We start from the raw sequence: 23,448 nt of genomic DNA on the forward strand, positions 1-23,448 counted from the left end.
TTTTTTTATTCATTTCACCTTTACAGTATTTAAAACCTGTTGGGGATAGGGGGCAGTATTTGCACGGCCGGATAAAAAAACGTACCCGATTTAATCTGGTTACTACTCCTGCCCAGTAACTAGAATATGCATATAATTGTTTGATTTGGATAGAAAACACCCTAACGTTTCTAAAACTGTTTGAATAGTGTCTGTGAGTATAACAGAACTCATATGGCAGTCAAAACCCTGAGACAAATCCTGACAGGAAACTGAAATCTGATGTGTGGATATCACTTCAAACATTTGCCATTGAAACACACAGGGGCTTGTGAATCATTTAGCACTTCCTATGGCTTGCACTAGATGTCCCCAGTCTTTACAAAGTGGTTTGAGTCTCCTACTATTAAAATTGACTGAAAGAGAGGCTGTTTATCTTGGTCACAGGGGATGGGCCATTACCATTGTGACGTCGGCGCCCATGGGTACTCTCCCTTTTCGAAACGTTTTGAAAGACAATGCAACCGTCCCAATGGAATATTATTGAAGCCCTGGTTGAAAAAGCCCCTAAAGATTTATGTTATACAACGTTTGACATGTTTGAACGAACTTAAATATATATTTTTTGCTCATTCCTGACGACAAGTCAGACGCACACGGTACATTTTCACTAGCCTTCGGAGCGCGCTAACACTATTGGGACATAAATTATTAACTTTTTTGAACAAAACTACATTTGTTTATGGACCTGGGATCCCTAGAAGTGCCTTCTGATAAAGATAATCAAAGGTAAGGGATTATTTACAATAGTATTTTTGATGGTTGATCGTTCCAAGATGGCTCCAACATTTATAGCCTAGACTTTTTTTCTGGGCATACCACGTCGTTTATTGTGATTTCCCAGTAAAGTTCTTTTTAAATCTGGCAAAGAGATGGCATTCAAGACATGTTAATCTATAAGTCTTTGAATGACAATATTACATTTTAACAATGTTTTCGAATAGTAATTTTGTAAATTGTAGCGTTAATTCACCGGAAGCATTTGAGGGAAAAGATTTTCTGAACGTCATGCGCCGATGTAAAATGCTGTTTTTATATATAAATATGAACTTTATCGAACAAAAAATGCATGTGTTGTGTAACATGATGTCCTTGGAGTGTCATCTGATGAAGGTTGTCAAAGGTTAGTGCTGCATTTAGCTGTGTTTTGGGTATTTGTGATGCATGCTAGTTGCTTTGAAAATGGCTGTGTGATTATTTCTGGCTGGGTACTCTGCTGACATAATCTAATGTTTTGCTTTTGCTGTAAAGCCTTTTTGAAATCGGACAACGTGGTTCGATTCAGGAGAGGTGTATCTATAAAACGGTGTAAAATAGTCATATGTTTGAGAAATTGAAGTTATAGCATTTATGAGGTTTTGCATTTAGCGCGACGCGATTCCACTGGCTGTTGATTAGGGTGGGACGCAAGCGTCCCACTGGCCCAGACAGGTTAACCAGGTAGGCTAGTTGAGAACAAGTTCTCATTTGCAACTGCGACCTGGCCAAGATAAAGCATAGCAATTCGACACATACAACAACACAGAGTTACACATGGAATAAACAACACATAGAATCAATAATACAGTAGAACAAAAGAAAACAAAAAGTCTATATACAGTGAGTGCAAATGAGGTAAGTTAAGGCAATAAATAGGCCATGGTGGTGAAGTAATTACAATATATCAAATAAACACTGGAATGGTAGATGTGCAGAAGATGAATGTGCAAGTACAGATTCTGGGGTGCAAAAGAGCAAGATAAATAAATAAATACAGTATGGGGATGAGGTAGGTAGATAGATGGGCTGTTTACAGATGGGCTATGTACAGGTGCAGTGATCTGTGAGCTGCTCTGACTGCTGGTGCTTAAAGCTAGTGAGGGAGATATGAGTCTCCAGCTTCAGAGATTTTTGCAGTTCGTTCCAGTCATTGGCAGCAGAGAACTGGAAGGAAAGACGACCAAAGGAGGAATTGGCTTTGGGGGTGACCAGTGAGATATACCTGCTGGAGTGCGTGCTACGAGTGGGTGCTGCTATGGTGACCAGTGAGCTGAGATAAGGCAGGACTTTACCTAGCAGAGACTTGTAGATAACCTGGAGCCAGTGGGTTTGGTGACGAGTATGAAGCGAGGGCCAACCAACAAGAGCGTATAGGTCGCTATGGTGGGTAGTGTATGTGGCTTTGGTGACAAAACGGATGGCACTGTGATAGACTGCATCCAGTTTATTGAGTAGAGTGTTGGAGGCTATTTTCTAGATGACATCACCGAAGTCGAGGATCGGTAGGATGGTCAGTTTTACAAGGGTATGTTTGGCAGCATGAGTGAAGGATGCTTTGTTGCGATATAGGAAGCCGATTCTAGATTTAATTTTGGATTGGAGATGCTTAATGTGGGTCTGGAAGGAGAGTTTACAGTCTAACCAGACACCCAGGTATTTGTAGTTGTCCACGTATTCTAAGTCAGAGCCATCCAGAGTAGTGATGCTGGACGGGCAAGCAGGTGTAGGCAGTGATCGATTGAATAGCATGCATTTAGTTTTACTTGCGTTTAAGAGCAGTTGGAGACCACGGAAGGAGAGTTGTATGGCATTGAAGCTCGTCTGGAGGTTAGTTAACACAGTGTCCAAAGAGGGTCCAGAAGTATACAGAATGGTGTCGTCTGAGTAGAGGTGGATCAGAGAATCACCAGCAGCAAGAACAACATCATTGATGTATAAAGAGAAGAGAGTTGGCCCGAGAATTGAACCCTGTGGCACACCCATAGAGACTGCCAGAGGTCCGGACAACAGGCCCTCCGATTTGACACACTGAACTCTATCAGAGAAGTAGTTGGTAAACCATGCGAGGCAATCATTTGAGAAACCAAGGCTATCGAGTCTGCCAATAAGAATGTGGTGATTGACAGAGTCGAAAGCCTTGGCCAGGTCGATGAATACGGCTGCACAGTAATGTCTCTTATCGATGGCAGTTATGATGTCGTTTAGGACCTTGAGCGTGGCTGAGGTGCACCCATGACCAGCTCTGAAACCAGATTGCATAGCGGAGAAGATACAGTGGGATTCGAAATGGTCGGTAATCTGTTTGTTAACTTGGCTTTCGAAGACCTTAGAAAGACAGGGTAGGATAGATATAGGTCTGTAGCAGTTTGGGTCTAGAATGTCACCCCCTTTGAAGAGGGGTATGACCGCGGCAGCTTTCCAATCTTTGGGAATCTCAGACGATACGAAAGAGAGGTTGAACAGGCTAGTAATAGGGGTTGCAACAATTTCGGCAGATAATTTTAGAAAGAGAGGGTCCAGATTGTCTAGCCCGGCTGATTTGTATGGGTCCAGATTTTCTAGCTCTTTCAGAACATCAGCTATCTGGATTTGGGTGAAGGAGAAATGGTGGGGGCTTTGGCGGGTTGCTGTGGAGGGTGCCGGGCAGTTGACCGGGGTAGTGGTAGCCAGGTGGAAAGCATGGCCAGCCGTAGAGAAATGCTTATTGAAATTCTCAATTATAGTGGATTTATCGGTGGTAACAGTGTTTCCTAGCCTCAGAGCTGTGGGCAGCTGGGAGGAGGTGCTCTTATTCTCCATGGACTTTACAGTGTCCCAGAACTTTTTTAAGTTAGTACTACAGGATGCAAATTTCTGTTTGAAAAAGCTAGCCTTAGCTTTTCTAACTGCCTGTGTATATTTGTTCCAAACTTCCCTGAAAAGTTGCATATCACGGGGGCTATTCGATGCTAATGCAGAACGCCACAGGATGTTTTTGTGCTAGTCAAGGGCAGACAGGTCTGAGGTGAACCAAGGACTATATCTATTCCTAGTTCAACATTTGTTGAGTGGGGCATTCTTATTTAAGATGGTGAGGAAGGCACTTTTAAAGAATAGCCAGGCATCATCTACTGACGGGATGAGGTCAATGTCATTCCAGGATACCCCGGCCAGGTCGATTAGAAAGGCCTGCTCGCAGAAGTGTTTTAGGGAGTGTATGACAGTGATGAGGGGTGGTCATTTGGTCGCAGACCCATTACGGATGTAGGCAATGAGGCAGTGATCGCTGAGATTTGGATTGAAAATAACAGAGGTGTATTTGGAGGGCGAGTTAGTTAGGATGACAGCTATCAGGGTGCCCGTGTTCACGAATTTGGGGTTGTACCTGGTAGGTTCACTGACAATTTGTGTGAGATTGAGGGCATCAAGCTTAGAGTGTAGGATGGCCGGGGTGTTAAGCATGTCCCAGTTTAGGTCACCTAGTAGCATGAACTCAGAAAACAGACAGGGGGCAATAAATTCACATATGGTGTCGAGGGCACAGCTGGGGGCAGAGGGAGGTCTATAGAAAGCGGCAACAGTGAGAGACTTGTTTCTGGAAAGGTGAATTTTTAGAAGTAGAAGCTCGAATTGTTTGGGTACAGACTTGGATAGTAATACAGAACTCTGCAGGCTATCTTTGCAGTAGATTGCAACTAAGACACGACTAAGACATCCAGGTTGGCAGAGTGTTCTAAAGCAGTGAGTAAAACAAACTTAGGGAGTAGGCTTCTAATGTTAACATGCATGAAACCAAGGCTTTTACGGTTACAGAAGTCAACAAATGAGAGCACCTGGGGAGTGGGAGTGGAGCTAGGCACTGCAGGACCTGGATTAACCTCCACATCACCAGAGGAACAGAGGAGAAGTAGGATAAGGGTACGGCTAAAGGCTATACGAACTGGCCGTCTAGCACGTTCGGAACAGAGAGTAAAAGGAGCAGGTTTCTGGGCACGATAGCATAGATTCAAGGCGTAGTGTACAGACAAAGGTAAGGTAGGATGTGATTACATTGAAGGTAAACCTAGGCATTGAGTAGTGATGAGAGAGATATAGTCTCTAGAGACGATTAAACCAGGTGATGTCATCGCATATGTAGGAGGTGGAACAACATGGTTGGTTAAGGCATATTGAGGAGGGCTTCAGTGAAATATGACAGTAATCACTAACCAGGACAGTAATGGACGAGGCATATTGATATTAGAGAGAGGCATATTGATATTAGAGAGTGGCCCGACTGCCCGGAGCTTCCAGAGTGGCCCGACTGCCCGGATCAGCCAGAGTGGACCGACTGCCCGGATCAGCCAGAGTGGCCCGACTGCCCGGATCAGCCAGAGTGGCCCGACTGCCCGGATCAGCCAGAGTGGCCCGACTGCCCGGAGCTGCCAGAGTGTCCCGACTGCCCGGAGCTGCCAGAGTGGCCCGACTGCCCGGAGCTGCCAGAGTGGCCCGACTGCCCGGATCTGCCAGAGTGGCCCGCCTGTCCGGATCTGCCAGGGTGCCCCGCCTGTCCGGATCTGCCAGGGTGCCCCGCCTGTTTGGATCAGCCAGAGTGGCCCACCTGTCCGGATCTGCCAGGGTGCCCCGCCTGTCCGGATCTGCCCGAGTTGCCTGCCTGTCCGGATCTGCCAGGGTGCCCCGCCTGTTTGGATCAGCCCGAGTGGCCCGCCTGTCCTCCGGCCCAGCCCGAGTGGCCCGCCTGTCCTCCGGCCCAGCCCGAGTGGCCCGCCTGTCCTCTGGCCCAGCCAGAGTGGTTCGTCTGGCAGGGTCAGCCCGAGTGGCCCGTCTGCCCGGCGCCGCCGAAGGTGGAGCGAGGTCCACGTCCCGCACCCGAGCCACCTCCAGGATAGGTGGGTTGGGGAGGGAGGGTGTAGCACAGTGCCGTCGTTGACGGCAGCCACCCTCCCTTCCCTCCCTTATTGTTTAGGGGGTATTGTTTATTGGTTTTGTTGGGGTATTGGGGATTTTTTGTGTTTCCTTATACACCAAGTCACTTGGCTCTGTCATATCCTCACATGGTCTCTCATATCATTGCTATGCAGATGACACACAATTAATCTTCTCCTTTCCCCCTTCTGACAACCAGGTGGCGAATCGCATCTCTGCATGTCTGGCAGACATATCAGTGTGGATGACGGATCACCACCTCAAGCTGAACCTCGGCAAGACGGAGCTGCTCTTCCTCCCGGGGAAGGACTGCCCGTTCCATGATCTCGCCATCACCGTTGACAACTCCCTTGTGTCCTCCTCCCAGAGTGCTAAGAGCCTTGGCGTGACCCTGGACAACACCCTGTCGTTCTCCACCAACATCAAGGCGGTGACCCGATCCTGTAGGTTCATGCTCTACAACATTCGCAGAGTACGACCCTGCCTCACACAGGAAGCGGCGCAGGTCCTAATCCAGGCACTTGTCATCTCCCGTCTGGATTATTGCAACTCGCTGTTGGCTGGGCTCCCTGCCTGTGCCATTAAACCCCTACAACTCATCCAGAACGCCGCAGCCCGTCTGGTGTTCAACCTTCCCAAGTTCTCTCACGTCACCCCGCTCCTCCGCTCTCTCCACTGGCTTCCAGTCGAAGCTCGCATCCGCTACAAGACCATGGTGCTTGCCTACGGAGCTGTGAGGGGAACGGCACCTCCGTACCTTCAGGCTCTGATCAGGCCCTACACCCAAACAAGGGCACTCCGTTCATCCACCTCTGGCCTGCTCGCCTCCCTACCTCTGAGGAAGCACAGTTCCCGCTCAGCCCAGTCAAAACTGTTCGCTGCTCTGGCACCCCAATGGTGGAACAAGCTCCCTCACGACGCCAGGACAGCGGAGTCAATCACCACCTTCCGGAGACACCTGAAACCCCACCTCTTCAAGGAATACCTGGGATAGGATAAAGTAATCCTTCTAACCCCCCCCCCTTAAAAGATGAAGATGCACTATTGTAAAGTGGTTGTTCCACTGGATATTATAAGGTGAATGCACCAATTTGTAAGTCGCTCTGGATAAGAGCGTCTGCTAAATGACTTAAATGTAAATGTAAATGTAATTGTTTCTGTTCAGTTGTGTTTCAGCTGTCAGTGCTGTTGAGCTGTCAGTTTTTTCTTGTTTTGTAGTGTTCCAGTATTCTTTTTGAATTAAATCATGAACACTAACGCCGCTGCACCTTGGTCTTCTTCTCTCCATGATGACAGCCCTTACAAATCGGTCCGTTATACTCCGGTTTGAGTCACGTTGTTCGAACTGGCGAGAGCTTTCCGAGCTAAAGGTGAGCTGATGACCGCTAGCAATGGTTTGCTGACTGATAGCTGGTAGGTAGTTAGCTGGCTAGCTTCAGTTGAGGGATTCCAGATCCGAAGTAAATAGAAATACTTTGGGGAAAAAAACAGATCCACGCCACATTGGGTGAGGCAGGTTGCAGGAGAGTATTTAGAAGTTGGGGTTTAGGAAAATATTTTTAACCTCTATGGGCCCAGAAAAATACGCGTTGCGATACAGACTAGCCGCCATGTTGGGGAGATCTAAAATCGAAAATACTATGTAAATAATCCATTACCTTTGATTCTCTTCATCAGATGTCACTTCCAGGTATCACAGGTCCATAACGAATGTAGTTTTGTTCAAAAAAGCTCATCATTTATGTCCAAAAATCTCCGTCTTGTTAGCACATGATCTAAGCCCGCCGGACTTCATTTCATGAACGAGGGGAAAAAATATATTTACGTTCGATCAAACATGTCAAACGTTGTATAGCATAAATCATTAGGGCCTTTTTTAACCAGAACATGAATAATATTCAAGGTGGACGAATGCATTCTCTTTTATAACGTATTGGAACGAGGGTACCCAACATGAACTCGCACGTCAGGTGTCTAATGGGCCATCATCGTTCCATGGCTCTTGTTCGGTCAGATCTCCCTCCAGAAGACTCAAAACACTTTGTAAAGGCTGGTGACATCTAGTGGAAGCAATAGGAAGTGCCAAAATATTCCTCAGCCCCTGTGTTTTTCAATGGCATAGGTTTAAAGGTAATACAACACATCAGGTATCCACTTCCTGTCAGAAAATGTCTCAGGGTTTTGCCTGCCAAATGAGTTCTGTTATACTCACAGACACCATTCAAACAGTTTTAGAAACTTTAGGGTGTTTTCTATCCATATATAATAAGTATATGCATATTCTAGTTACTGGGTAGGATTAGTAACCAGATTAAATCGGGTACATTTTTTTATCCAGCCGTGCAAATACTGCCCCCTAGCCCCAACAGGTTAAAAGATATACGAAGAAAAATATGTAAAAAGATATATACAAGGGACACGACAGGACAAAGACAAAGATGTCTGACTGCTACGCCATCTTGGATTCATAATGGTTACCGACCGACCATCATCAACATCGCTGACTTTGGAGTCAAGCAAAAGCGACTGAATGGAGGGGTCAATGCAACGGAGCCTGAGGTAACGTTATTAACCAGTCATGACTGTTGTTGACTAGGCTAGTGTTAGACACTGGAAACTTTGTTGCAACTCTAGTTCAAGGTACCTAATTGCGTCTGAAGTGTTTTGTGTAACACCCCCCAGCAAATAACGTTAGCAAGCAACTCAACTGCAACTAAAATTGCAACAGTTTCTCCTTGTACCCCTGTTATTAGGTAGTTACTGTAGCTAATGTAGCTTCCACCTCAGATTGTCAAGTACTGTAATACATTTTGTTGACAGATTTGTTTTTGTAATGTTTTGTTAGCTCCACCTCATTTAGCTAGACTGAAGTTGACATAGTTAATGTTTGCTGAAAAATAAATGTCCCTGTATTTGCTGTGTGTGTGTGCATGTGTGCGTGTGTGTGTGTGTGTGTGTGTGTGTGTGTGTGTGTGTGTGTGTGTGTGTGTGTGTGTGTGTGTGTGTGTGTGTGTGTGTGTGTGTGTGTGTGTGTGTGTGTGTGTGTGTGTGTGTGTTGACAAAGTATATGAGACAGAGAGCTTGTTAATGCTGATATATTGACTGATATATTTGGGTTGAGTTGTTTTAGGATGACATCTTCATCCCTGAAAATGTTTTCATCCTGGAAGAGACTGTGCAGGTTAGTGCAGCATGCCAAACTGACCCCTAGGTGCCAGTGTTCCTGTTCCCCGAGTGTTCCTGTGCTGCTGTGGAGAAGAGGTCCACCATCACTAAAGAGCCCAGCAGGATTGCGCTCACAACCATCAGTATACAACCGAGTAATGTCCCTATACGCCACAGATGGAGCTGACGGAGAGTGAGATCAGTGAAGACCAGAACTCGCTGTATGAACCTGAGAGCTCAGAATCACAATCATCACAGTGCGAGCCAAGATGTAGTATCGATCACTTTGGGGGAGCAGCTGGTGTTCCGAAAATGAAGAAAGAGCAGGCCATTCAACAGCGAATTCAAAGATACACATCGGAGTGGAATTGTTTTTCCACATCAACAGATGTGCTACCTTGTCCCAGTCCCGCTGTTTCGATTCTCTCTCTCAACCTGTGAATACTCAGCTATGAAAAGCCAATTGACATTTATTATTTTCATGTAAAAAGGGCTTTTGTAAAATACATTTGAGTGATTGATTGTTTGCTGTGCTGGATGCTGTGTATTCACTAACTGTCTGAGTAATGGGACATTTTTATAGTATCTGCAACATATTTTGGTGTGTATTTAATCTGCATCCTAACTTCTTAAATGGCAATCAGCAGTAGAAACAATAACACAGTGTCTCCCTGCTCCTCTTTCGGTAAAGAGCTGAGGGATGGGGCTGGAGAAATGTAACCACTTTCAAATTCATAGACAGAGCCATAGATGCAAGGTCTGACCATCCATAATATCAAAATTGCAATCCTGTTCCTATGATCTGTACCCAGTTCGCTTTGGATACAGGCGTCTGCTAAATGGCATATATTGTTAAAGTCTACTTTGACTCTGCCAACTAGTGTAGCTGCCCAGTGTAGTTACCATTCCTTTCCAATAGATGGCATCCAAAGCTAGTTGAAGTCACTACTCTAGCAACAGTTACACGGTATTAGTGCGTGTTGAAAGTAGTTTTATCTTCAAAGCAAGTGTATCTGGTGACGCTTGAACCTGTTGTTATAGTGGACAAGCTAACTAATACTATTTTTACATAACCTGTTAGGGCTAGGGGGCAGCATTTGCACGTCTGGATAAATTTTTTTTACCCGATTTAATCTGGTTACTAATCCTACCCAGTAACTAGAATATGCATATACTTATTATATATGGATAGAAAACACTCTAAAGTTTCTAAAACTGTTTGAATGGTGTCTGTGAGTATAACAGAACTCATTTGGCAGGCAAAACCCTGAGACATTTTCTGACAGGAAGTGGATACCTGATGTGTTGTATTGACTTTAAACCTATCCCATTGAAAAACACAGGGGCTGAGGAATATTTTGGCACTTCCTATTGCTTCCACTAGATGTCACCAGCCTTTACAAAGTGTTTTGAGTCTTCTGGAGGGAGATCTGACCGAACAAGAGCCATGGAACGATGATGTCCCATTAGACACCTGGCGCGCGAGTTCATGTTGGGTACCCTCGTTCCAATACGTTATAAAAGAGTATGCATTCGTCCACCTTGAATATTATTCATGTTCTGGTTAAAAAAGGCCCTAATGATTTATGCTATACAACGTTTGACATGTTTGAACGAACGGAAATATATTTTTTCCCCTCGTTCATGACGAGAAGTCCGGCTGGCTTAGATCATGTGCTAACAAGACGGAGATTTTTGGACATAAATGATGAGCTTTTTTGAACAAAACTACATTCGTTATGGACCTGTGATACCTGGAAGTGACATCTGATGAAGAGAATCAAAGGTAATGGATTATTTACATAGTATTTTCGATTTTAGATCTCCCCAACATGACGTCTAGTCTGTATCGCAACGCGTATTTTTCTGGGCGCAGTGCTCAGATTATTGCAAAGTGTGATTTCCCAGTAAGGTTATTTTTAAATCTGGCAAGTTGATTGCGTTCAAGAGATGTAAATCTATAATTCTTTAAATGACAATATAATATTTTACCAATGTTTTCTAATTTGAATTATTTAATTTGTGACGCTGACTTGACTGCCGGTTATTGGAGGGAAACGATTTCCTCAACATCAATGCCATAGTAAAACGCTGTTTTTGGATATAAATATGAACTTGATAGAACTAAAAATGCATGCATTGTCTAACATAATGTCCTAGGAGTGTCATCTGATGGAGATTGTAAAAGGTTAGTGCATCATTTTAGCTGGTTTTATGGTTTTGGTGACCCTGTCTTTGACTTGACAAAACATTACACACAACTCTTGTAAATGTACTGTCCTAACATACTCTAAATTTATGCTTTCGCCGTAAAACCTTTTTGAAATCGTAAAACGTGGTTAGATTAAGGAGATGTTTATCTTTCAAATGGTGTAAAATAGTTGTATTTTTGAAAAATTTGAATTTTGACATTTATTTGGATTCAAATTTGCCGCTCTTGAAATGCATCTGCTGTTGATGGAGTGCACCACGGGTGGCACGCTAGCGTCCCACCTAGCCCATAGAGGATAAGGCGCAGGCATTAGGTCTTTGACTTGAAAAAAATGACAGCAGGCTAGATTTACTAAATTAACTTTGCCTTTGCTTCTGGGTATGCGCGCTTTATGGAAGAAACGACACTCGCAGGGATGAGACGCCATACACCTTGTCCAACTCTCCCTTGTGCCCATAGGGTGAACTGGCAATAAACTGTTAGCCTGTATGCTCTGCAAAAAAATCACAAGAAAAGTTAGTCTGATACCGAAACTAAATCACAATGTATGATTGTGTAATGGAGCACGCCCCATTATTGGTTAGAATGAGATTTCATGAATCATGATGCTGTCTGCGATTTGAACTCCGGTCGTCTAATCTAAAAGGTAAATGTCTTACCATCGCGCTGAACAGCGCTGGGGATAAACATCATTATAGGATACTGATTGTATATATTGAGCACCTATCCATCTATCGATATTAACCTTAAACAATTTATAATCAAGCAACATTTCACCAATTATTTAACTGACATATCGGCTGCTGACTGGTTGAGTAACCTCTTCTGCCAGGAAGTCCTTCATAAGTATTAGTGACACGTCCAATAAATACATTGCCATCCAGACTTCCAGGAACCTCTGACTGGATGTAATACAGCCACCATCCGCTGGGGTTTTGTAGAGAAATGGTGGTGATACAGCACAACACACACACTCCAACCCTAGCCATTATCTGGCAGCATCCCCACTCACACCTGTTTGTGTTTGGTTACGCAGACCCTCTAGCTGAGGTGATTCAGGCGGCATATCTGTGTTGTTCCTACTACAAGAATTAAGTATTTGTTCTGGGGCAACGATTAGCTCAAACATGAACGGCTTCAGTAGGTTTATTGGTTCCCTAACTACCGTAAATTCCGGGCTATAAGCCGCAACTTTTTCCCCACGCTTTGAACTTCGCGGCTTAAACAATGACGTGGCTAATATATGGATTTTTCCCGCTTTCAAATTTGTGGGTCCTGACAGCATGGAGCATTGTCAAAAAATCTACTATCATCAACGGGTTTCAAAAGGCTGGACTGCTGCGTGTTGAAGAGGGCTCAGCGAGGGATTTGCCTCCGGATGAAAGTGACGAGAGCGACAATGAAAACGATCCAATATCAGATGAAGCAATTCTGAGGCTATTCAACTCCGACATCGAAGGAGATGGTTTCAGTGCACAGGAGGAGGAAGATAGTGACCAATGACTTTCTTGGTAGGCTACTGTTTACTGCTATTTTTTTTGTTTGTTAGAAGCCGTGTTTTGTTAAAGCCTATTTATTTTTGTTACAAACCGTGTTTCATTAACCTCTTGGCGTTCCCCTAGGATAGGGGGCGCTAAAGCGATTTTTGAAAAAAATGTGTGCCCATTTTAAACGGCCTCCTACTTAAACTCAGAAGCTAGGATATGCATATAATTAATACTTGTGGATAGAAAACACCCTAAAGTTTCTAAAACTGTTTGAATGGTGTCTGTGCGTATAACAGAACTCATATGGCAGTCAAAACCCCGAGACAGATGGAAACAGGAAGTGGAATTCTGAATTGAACTCAACTTCATCACGTTGCCTATTAATCACACCGTGAGCTATGGTTCATTGAGCACTTCCTATTGCTTCCACTAGATGTCCCCAGTCTTCACAAATTGGTTTGAGCCTTCTACTGTTAAAATTGAATGAATGACACGCTGTGGAACGTGGTCACACGGAGAGGGCCATCACCATTATGACGCCGGCGCCCCTGGTTACCCTCCCCTTTCGAAACATTTTGAAACACAATGCAATCGTCCCCCTCGAATCTTATTGGCTCTCTTCTTGAAAAACGCCCTGAAGATTTATGTTATACAACGTTTGACATGTTTGAACGAACCTAAATGGGAAAAAAATTAATTTTTCTCGAAATGGCTGTCCCGTGGCCGACTGAAGTCTTGGAGCAGCCTTCAGACGCGCTAACAAGAACAAGCTCTTGGAACATAAAGGAGTATTTTTTTCGAATGAAAATACATTTGTTGTGGACCTGGGATTCCTGGAAGTGCTTTCTGATGAAGACAACCAAAGGTAAGGGATTATTGACAATAGTATACAAGACTAGATGTGATATGCGATTGTTCCAAGATGGCGCTGAACTGTAACGTTAGCCTATTTTTCAGAGTATCGCATCCCCTTTCATCGCAAAGTATGATTACCCAGTAAAGTTCATTTTAAATCTGGCATTACAGGTGCTTTCAAGAGATATTCATCTATAAATCTTAGAATGACAATATTACATTTTTAAAATGTTTTCGAATAGTAATTTAGTAAATTGTAGCTCTGTTTCATCGGATGCATTTGAGGGAAAATAGTTAGTCAACGTTACGCACCGATGTAAAATGCTGTTTTTATATATAAATATGAACTTTATCGAACAAAAGAATTCATGTATTGTGTAACATGATGTCCTAGTTGTATCATCTGATGAAGATTGTCAAAGGTTAGTGCTGCATTTAGCTGTTTTTTGGTTATTTGTGATGCATGTGGTTGGTCGGAAAATGGCTATGTGGCTACTTTTACGATATACTCCTCTAACATAATCTAATGTTTTGCTTTTGCTGTAAAGCCTTTTTGAAATCGGACAACGTGGTTCGATTCAGGAGAGGTGTATCTATAAAACGATATAATTTGAAATATTATTATTTTTTTAAATTATTAAATTTTGTTATGCTAATGGCGATATGATTTTTCGCTGGAGGCCGCACAGGGGTTAAAGCCTATTTATTTTTGTTACAAACCGTGTTTCGTTAAAGCCTATTTATTTTTGTTACAAACCGTGTTTCGTTAAAGCCTATTTATTTTTGTTACAAACCGTGTTTCGTTAAAGCCTATTTATTTTTGTTACAAACCATGTTTCGTTAAAGCCTATTTCTTTTTGTTACAAGCCGTGCTTCGTTAACCTGTTGGGGATAGGGGGCAGTATTTGCACGGCTGGATAAAAAACGTACCCGATTTAATCTGGTTACTACTCCTGCCCAGTAACTAGAATATGCATATAATTATTGGCTTTGGATAGAAAACACCCTAAAGTTTCTAAAACTGTTTGAATGGTGTCTGTGAGTATAACAGAACTCCTATGGCAGGCCAAAACCTGAGAAGATTTCAAGCAGGAAGTGGCCTGTCTGAGAAGTAGTGTTTCATCTTGGCTCTTTTTATTGAAGACTCAGGATCTGTGCAATAACGTGACACTTCCTACGTCGTCCATAGGGTCTCAGAGCCCGGGAAAACGTTGAACGATATCGAGGCAGGATCTGGCTGAAACACTTTATCGCTTTTGGCAAGTGCCACTCATGGTAATATGGGCTTAGGCGCGTGCCCGCTTCGACCGAATGGTTTCTTTTCCTTTGTCTGTTTATCTAAACGCAGATTCCCGGTCGGAATATTATCGCTTTTTTATGAGAAAAATGGCATAAAAATTGATTTTAAACAGCGGTTGACATGCTTCGAAGTACGGTAATGGAATATTTAGAATTCTTTTGTCACGAATTGCGCCATGCTCGTCACCCTTATTTAGCCTTTAGGATAGTGTCTAGAACGCACAAACAAAACGCCGCTGTTTGGATATAACGATGGATTATTTTGGACCAAACCAACATTTGTTATTGAAGTAGAAGTCCTGGGAGTGCATTCTGACGAAGACAACAAAGGTAAGAACATTTTTCTTATAGTAAATCTGACTTTGATGAGTGCTAAACCTGCTGGGTGTCTAAATAGCTAGCCCTGTGATGCCGGGCTATCTACTGAGAATATTGCAAAATGTGCTTTCACCGAAAAGCTATTTTAAAATCGGACATATCGAGTGCATAGAGGAGTTCTGTATCTATCATTCTTAAAATAATTGTTATGCTTTTTGTGAACGTTTATCGTGAGTAATTTAGTAAATTCACCGGCAGTGTTCGGTGGGAATGCTAGTCACATGCTAATGTAAAAAGCTGGTTTTTGATATAAATATGAACTTGATTGAACAAAACATGCATGTATTGTATAACATAATGTCCTAGGGTTGTCATCTGATGAAGATCATCAAAGGTTAGTGCTACATTTAGCTGTGGTTTGGGTTTATGTGACATTATATGCTAGCTTGAAAAATGGGTGTCTGATTATTTCTGGCTGGGTACTCTGCTGACATAATCTAATGTTTTGCTTTCGTTGTAAAGCCTTTTTGAAATCGGACAGTGTGGTTAGATTAACCTGTTTGGGCTAGGGGGCAGTATTGAGAATTTTGGAAAAAATATTTGCCCATTTTTAACTGCCTCCTACACCAACTCAGAAGCTAGAATATGCATATTATTGTTCAGGTTTGGATAGAAAACACCCTAAAATGTCTAAAACTGTTTGAATGGTGTCTGTGAGTATAACAGAACTCCTATGGCAGGCAAAAACCTGACAAGGTTTCATGCAGGAAGTGGCCTGTCTGACAAGGAGTCGTGCGTCTTGCATCTGTTTATTGAAGAGTAAGGATCTTAGCTGTAACGTGACAATTCCCAGGGCTCCAATAGGCTCTCAGAACCCGGGAAAAACCTGAACGATGACGAGGCAGCCTCTGGCTGAAACAGATTATCGCCTTATCCAAGTGGCCGATCACAGGACCATTGAATGAGGCGCGTGCACGATTCGCCCCCGTGGAGAAATTTCATTCGGCTGTTTAGCTTATTGCAGATTCCCGGTCGGAATATTATCGCTTTTCTATGAGATAAATGGCATAAAAATTGGTTTTAAACAGCGGTTGACATGCTTCGAAGTACGGTAATGGAATATTTAGACATTTTTTGTCACGAATTGCGCCATGCGCACGACCGTTATTTACCATTCGTATAGTGTCTAGAACGCACGAACAAAACAGAGGATATTTGGATATAACGATGGATTATTTGGGACCAAACCTACATTTGTTATTGAAGTAGAAGTCCTGGGAGTGCATTCTGACGAAGAACAGGAAAGGTAAGAACATTTTTCTTATAGGAAATAGGATTTTGGTGAAGGCTAATCTTGCCGGGTGTCTAAATAGCTAGCCGTGATGGCTGGGCTATGTACTTAGAATATTGCAAAATGTGCTTCATCCGAAAAGCTATTTTAAAATAGGACATATCGAGTGCATAGAGGAGTAATGTATCTATAATTCTTAAAATAATTGTTATGCTTTTTGTGAACGTTTATCGTGAGTAATTTAGCAAACTGTTAGTAAATTCCCCGGAAGTTTGCGGGTGGTATGCTTTTTCTGAACATCACATGCTAATGTAAAAAGTAGTTTTTTGATATAAATATGAACTTGATTGAACAGACATGCATGTATTGTATAACATAATGTCCTAGGTGTGTCATCTGATGAAGATCATAAAAGGTTAGTGCTGCATTTAGCTGTGGTTTGGGTTTTTGTGACATTATATGCTAGCTTGAAAAATGGGTGTCTGATTATTTCTGGCTGGGCACTCTCCTGACATAATCTAATGTTTTGCTTTCGCTGTAAAGCCTTTTTGAAATCGGACAGTGTGGTTAGATAAATTGAAGTAATAGTATTTCAAACGATTCAAAAATCGCGCCACTGAATTCAGGTGGCTGTTACGTAGGTGGGACGAATTCGTCCCGCCTTGCCCATAGAGGTTAACGAGAGTCTTATCTTTAAAATGGTGTAAAATAGTATTATTTTTGAAAAATTGAAGTAATAGCATATCTAAGGATTTGAATAACGCGCCACAGGATTCAACTGGCTGTTGAGTAGGTGGGACACCTAGCCCATAGAGGTTAAAGCCTATTTATTTTTGTTACAAACCGTGTTTCGTTAAAGCCTATTTATTTTTGTTACAAGCCGTGTTTCGTTAACCTGTTATGGCTAGGGGGCAGTATTTTCACGGCCGGATAAAAAACGTACCCAAATTAATCTGATTATTACTCCTGCCCAGAAACTAGAATATGCATATAATTTTTAGCTTTGGATAGAAAACACTCCAAAGTTTCTAAAACTGTTTGAATGGTGTCTGTGAGTATAACAGAACTCATTTGGCAGGCCAAAACCTGAGAAGATTCTGTACAGGAAGTACCCTGTCTGACCATTTCTTGGCCTTCTTGATTATCTCTATCCAATACAGGGGATCTCTGCTGTTACGTGACACTTCCTACGGCTCCCATGGGCTCTCAGAAGGCGGCAAAAAGCTGAATGATAACGAGGCAGCCCCCGGCTGAAAAACAATAGCGCGTTTGGATAGTGGCCAGTCACAGTACTATGAGACTCAGGCTCGTGCATAAGGGGATCCCATGCTTTTATTTTCTCTCTCTTTTGTACGTAAACACGCTTTCCCGGTCGGAATATTATCGCCTTTTTACAAGAAAAATGGCATAAAAATTTATTTTAAACAGCGGTTGACATGCTTCGAAGTACGGTAATGGAATATTTAGAATTTTTTTGTCAGTAAATTCACCGGCAGTGTTCGGTGGGAATGCTAGTCACATGCTAATGTAAAAAGCAGTTTTTTAATATAAATATGAACTTGATTGAACAAAACATGCATGTATTGTATAACATAATGTCCTAGGTGTGTCATCTGATGAAGATCATCAAAGGTTAGTGCTGCATTTAGCTGTCTTCTGGGTTTTTGTGACATTATATGCTAGCTTGAAAAATGGGTGTCTGATTATTTCTGGCTTGGTACTCTGCTGACATAATGTAATGTTTTGCTTTCGCTGTAAAGCCTTTTTGAAATCGGACAGTGTGGTTAGATAAAGGAGAGTCTTGTCTTTAAAATGCTGTGAAATAGTCATATGTTTGAAAAATGGAAGTTTTTGTATTTTTGAGGAATTTGTAATTCGCGCCACGCCCATCATTGGATATTGGAGCAGGTGTTCTGCTAGCGGAACGTCTAGATGTAAGAGGTTAAGAATTATAGATACAGAACTCCTCTATGCACTCGATATGTCCGATTTTAAAATAGCTTTTTGGTGAAAGCACATTTTGCAATATTCTAAGTACATAGCCCAGCCATCACGGGCTAGCTATTTAGACACCCGGCAAGTTTAGCCTTCACCAAAATCAGATTTACTATTACAAAAGTTTGATTACCTTTTGTTGTCTTCGTCAGAAGGCACTCCCAGGACTGCTACTTCAATAACAAATGTTGGTTTGGTCCAAAATAATCCATCGTTATATCCAAATAGCGGCGTTTTGTTCGTGCGTTCCAGAAACTATCCGAAATGGTAAATCAGGGTCGCGCGCATGGCGCAATTCGTGACAAAAAAATTCTAAATATTCCATTACCGTACTTCGAAGCATGTCAACCGCTGTTTAAAATCAATTTTTATGCAATTTATCTCGTAAAAAAGCGATAATATTCCGACCGGGAATCTCCTTTTCGGTAAACAGAGGAAAAATCACAAAGACGGGGGCGGCCAGTGCACGCGCCTAAGCCCACAGTCCCTTGATCGGCCACTTGAGAAAGGCGATAATGTGTTTCAGCCTGGGGCTGGAATGACGACATTCAGGTTTTTCCCGGGCTCTGAGAGCCTATTGGAGCCGTGGGAAGTGTCACGTTACCGCAGAGATCCTTTGTAATGGAATGAGATGTCAAAGAAAGACAATAAATGGTCAGACAGGCCACTTCCTGTAAAGGAATCTCTCAGGTTTTGACCTGCCATATGAGTTCTGTTATACTCACAGACACCATTCAAACAGTTTTAGAAACTTTGGAGTGTGTTCTATCCAAAGCCAATAATTATATGCATATTCTAGTTACTGGGCAGGAGTAGTAACCAGATTAAATCGGGTACGTTTTTTTATCCAGACGTGAAAATACTGCCCCCTAGCCATAACAGGTTAAGGAGCAGCGCAGCTTGGCGGGTCATGTTTCGGAGGACGCATGACTCGACTTTCACTTCTCCCGAGCCCGTTGGGGAGTTGTAGCGATGAAACAAGATTGTAATTGGATCGCAATTGGATATCACAAAATTATATCTTCAACTGAAGATGGAGTGTAATGTTGTTTTAGAAATCAAACCAAAAACCTGTTGTTTTCAAAGGATTGGAGTATCAAACTGCTCTTCCTAGAAAGAGTGGAATATGTGTGTCAAGGCAACCAATTTTCCAAATGAAAATGGTATGGCTTCATTGATTTTAACTATAGTTCCCATCTGTGAGATTTAATGAGGTCTACAAACAAACAGTTTCTCTTTTCTTTCCCTTAACTTTTTCCTCTATTCTGTTGGAATTGCTGCCAGTAACTGATTGTTTTTATAATTTGTACATACACTTAGTTGACAGTTTATTAGGTACACCACCCCGTTCACAAAAATGGATCGCTCCTACAGACAGTGAGTCATGTGGCCGTGGCTTGCGATATAAAGCAGGCAGACAGGCATCAAGGCATTCCGTTACTGTTCGATTGAATGTTAGAATGAGCAAAACGAGTAACCTAAGCGACTGAGCGTAGTATGATCGTCAGTGCCCGGCACGCCGGATCCAGTATCTCATAAACGCCCTCCTGGGCTTTTCAAACACAACAGCATATAGGGTTTACAGAGGATGGTGCGACAAACAAAACACATCCAGTCAGTGGAAGTTCTGTGGGCAAAAACATCTTGTTGGTTAGAGAGGTCGAAGGAGAATGGCAAAACTCGTCGATCCACTCCTAGAAGCGGCTCCAGTGGGCATGCGATCACCAACAGTGGACAATTGATGAGTGGAAAAACATTGCCTGGTCTGAGTCCCATTTCCTGTTGCATCATGCTGATGACAGTGTCAGGATTTGGCATAAACAGCATGAGTCCATGGACCCAACCTGCCTGGTGTCAACGGTATAGACTGGTGGCGGTGGTTTAGGGAATGTTTTTCTGGCACACATTAGGTCCCTTGATACCAAGTGAGCAACAATTGAATGCCACAGCGTATTTTAACATTGTTGCTGACCAAAACATTGTTGCTAACCATAGGGTATCTTTGGGATGAGATCGAACGGGCTGTTTTCAGCATGAATGTCCCGTGGTCCAATCTGCAACAACTGCATGATGTCATTGCGTCAACATGAACCAACATTCCTGTGGAACTTTTTCGACACACTGTAGAATCCATGCCTGAAAGAAATCAGGCTGTTCTGGGGGGTCCGATCCAGTACTTGATGGGTGTACCTAATAAACTGTCTGTTTCTATACATTGTGCAGTGTTTGAAATTAAAATTCCCATTACTGTCAATGATATCATTTTTAAATCAAATCAAATTTTCCATCATCTGCATATAAGGACATTTTGGTTTCAAGACCATCGATACATAGAGCTACTATATTACAATTGTTCCTGATTCTGATGGCCAGCAGATTGATAGCCAATTAGAATAAATAAGGCAATAGTCCGACTCCTCTAAATAACTAAAAGTTGTCAGATAAATACCCATTATTCACTAACTTACTGACTGTATTTGGATATAAGACTCTAAACCATTGAATAAACAACCAAAATGTTAATACTGAAGGCATCCATAAATGAAATCCCATTTTATCTCATCAAAAGCCTTCTCAAAAGCTGCAATAAACATCAAACCTGACTTTTCTTCCTTTTCATAATGTTCAATAGTTTCAAGAAAATAATTAATATTGTCACTAATGTAGCCAGATTCCTCACTTTGGTTAATTCTACTCATAACTTTCTTAATTCTAAGTGCTAAACATTTTGATAGAATACGGGAGACACAGCACAATTCAGTGAGTGGTCTCCAGTTTTTGAGGTATACATGGCTTTATATTGACCATTTGCATCCTGCTTCAATAGTAATGTAATCATCCCATCTCTTTGGGTGGTTGATAGTTACCCCCCATTGAAATGAAAAATGTAAGCAGGCGAGAAAAGTTTATTTAATTTCTGTAAAAAAACAAAAAAACAAACAAAAAAAATTGCTATAACATCAAAGTCAGGAGATTTGCCTGAATTCATCTAACCAATTTAAGTGAAGCTATATTACTTAAATTAGGCTGGCCCCTAGCGAGCCACATTGCCTCAAACTGCACAACCTCCACACACATACTCTAAGGGCTGTAAGCATAGAATTAGAAATACCAGAATTATTAGGCTATAGAATACTTTATTGTCTCACTTACCTTTGAGTTTGTTGTGCTCTGAGTCTGCAGGGAAGAGGCAGTCGGGGAAGAGCTTGGGAAAGGTGAGGCCTGCGTATTTGGGTCTGTTCTCTACATAGTTACGGACAGTGGGCTGCAGCTTCTTCATAAACTCTGGTGAGGGCGTGCCCAGCTGCTCAATCACCTTATTCCATTGGTCGATATCTGAGAGGGGGTGGGGTTAAAAAAAAACACAACAAACCTGGACAGGACAAAACTCTGGCTGTCTCAAATTAAAAACATATAGGCTTTAACATACAGCACTAACCAATTGAAGGGGATAATTGCATAGGCCTACAATAGTCCTACAAGCAGACGCATAAGAGCCACATTGGGACATATCACTAAATGGAGGGACATGAGCAAAGTGTAACAGTAACAGACAACTTTTCTATAATCTGCCATTTCTTAAACAAGTTCTCTCTTCCATATTTAATTAGTTCAATCGCAGTAAACCAGCAGATTTCTTCCTATTCTGAGAGTCAAACAGATGTTGATCAACATTGTGCAATATTGTGCAGTGGCGGTATGGACTGTGAGTGGGTTCACAAATGAACAAGGCCTTGTAAATTCTATGAATCACTGCAAAAAGGCGTCAACTTGGTAGGGAGGGATTTCCAATGGAGTTTGCCAATTTTGCAATATGTGTTGTGCATGGTCCCTGACAAATAAACATATTAAATAGATAATAAAAGATCTACATTGTCGACAATAAACACTAGTATAGTACCTTCTATACTGACGCAAAACTCTCCAGATGTACGTGTCAGAACAATGTATAGAGAGTCCTGTCTGAATGTACTATTGGTCAGAGACTTCACCCCCCTCTCCTCATCTCATCTGCAATGGTAATTCCACTGCTTTAGTCTGCTATAAGAAAGACCCTATTAACCTGTTAGGGCTAGGGGGCAGTATTGACACGGCTGGATAAAAAACATACCCGATTTAATCTGGTTACCACTCCTACCCAGTAACTAGAATATGCATATACTTATTACATATGGATAGAAAACACCCTAAAGTTTCTAAAACTGTTTGAATGGTGTCTGTGAGTATAACAGAACTCAAATGGCAGGTCAAAACCTGAGAGATTCCTTTACAGGAAGTGGCCTGTCTGTCCATTTCTTGAAATTCTTTTCCATCTCTATCTTTTACTAAGGATCTCTGCTCTAACGTGACACTTCCCACGTCGTCCATAGGCGCTCAGAGCCCGGGAAAAAACAGAATGTCGTCATTCCAGCCCCAGGCTGAAACACATTATCGCCTTTCTCAAGTGGCCGATCAAGGGACTCTGGGCTTATGCGCGTGACCCGACCGCCCCCGCCTTTGTGATTTTTTCCTCTGTTTGCCGAAAAGGAGATTCCCTGTCGGAATATTATCGCTTTTCTACGAGAAAAATGGCGTAAAAATTGATTTTAAACAGCGGTTGACATGCTTCGAAGTACGGTAATGGAATATTTAGAATTTTATTGTCACGAATTGCGCCATGCGCGCGACACTTCTTTACCATTTCGGATAGTGTCTGGAACGCACGAACAAAACGCCGCTATTCGGATATAACGATGGATTATTTTGGACCAAACCAACATTTGTTATTGAAGTAGCAGTCCTGGGTGTGGATTCTGACGAAGACAACAAAAGGTAATCAAACTTTTATAATAGTAAATATGATTATGGTGAGTGCTAAACTTGCCGGGTGTCTAAATAGCGAGCCCGTGATGCCTGGGCTATGTACTTAGAATATTGCAAAATGTGCTTTCACCAAAAAGCTATTTTAAAATCGGACATATCGAGTGCATAGAGGAGGTCTGTATCTATAATTCTTAAAATAATTGTTATGCTTTTTGTGAACGTTTATCGTGAGTAATTTAGTAAAATGTTAGCGAATTCCCCGGAAGTTTGCGGGGGGTATGCTAGTTCTGAACGTCACATGCTAATGTAAAAAGCTGGTT

At 42.4% G+C, this 23,448-nt stretch overlaps 1 protein-coding gene across 7 annotated transcripts in view; it reads right to left on the minus strand.

The window, feature by feature from the left end:
- The window catches only part of LOC106560362 (mitogen-activated protein kinase 10), a 145,029-nt gene that overhangs the window by 35,632 nt on the left and 85,949 nt on the right, over window positions 1–23,448 (minus strand). For all 7 annotated transcript variants that reach the window (XR_006756964.2, XM_045687903.2, XM_045687882.2 and 4 more), the window contains exon 9: window positions 21,479–21,661. Coding sequence is in view for 6 of the 7 variants with exons in the window: in XM_045687903.2 (XP_045543859.1) it covers window positions 21,479–21,661 (183 nt within the window). In the remaining variant the exon portion in view is untranslated. The remainder of the gene's footprint in view (window positions 1–21,478; window positions 21,662–23,448) is intronic.

The sequence above is a fragment of the Salmo salar genome, chromosome 01 (genome assembly GCF_965601325.2).
Source record: "Salmo salar chromosome 01, fSalSal1, whole genome shotgun sequence".
Taxonomy (NCBI): domain Eukaryota; kingdom Metazoa; phylum Chordata; class Actinopteri; order Salmoniformes; family Salmonidae; genus Salmo; species Salmo salar.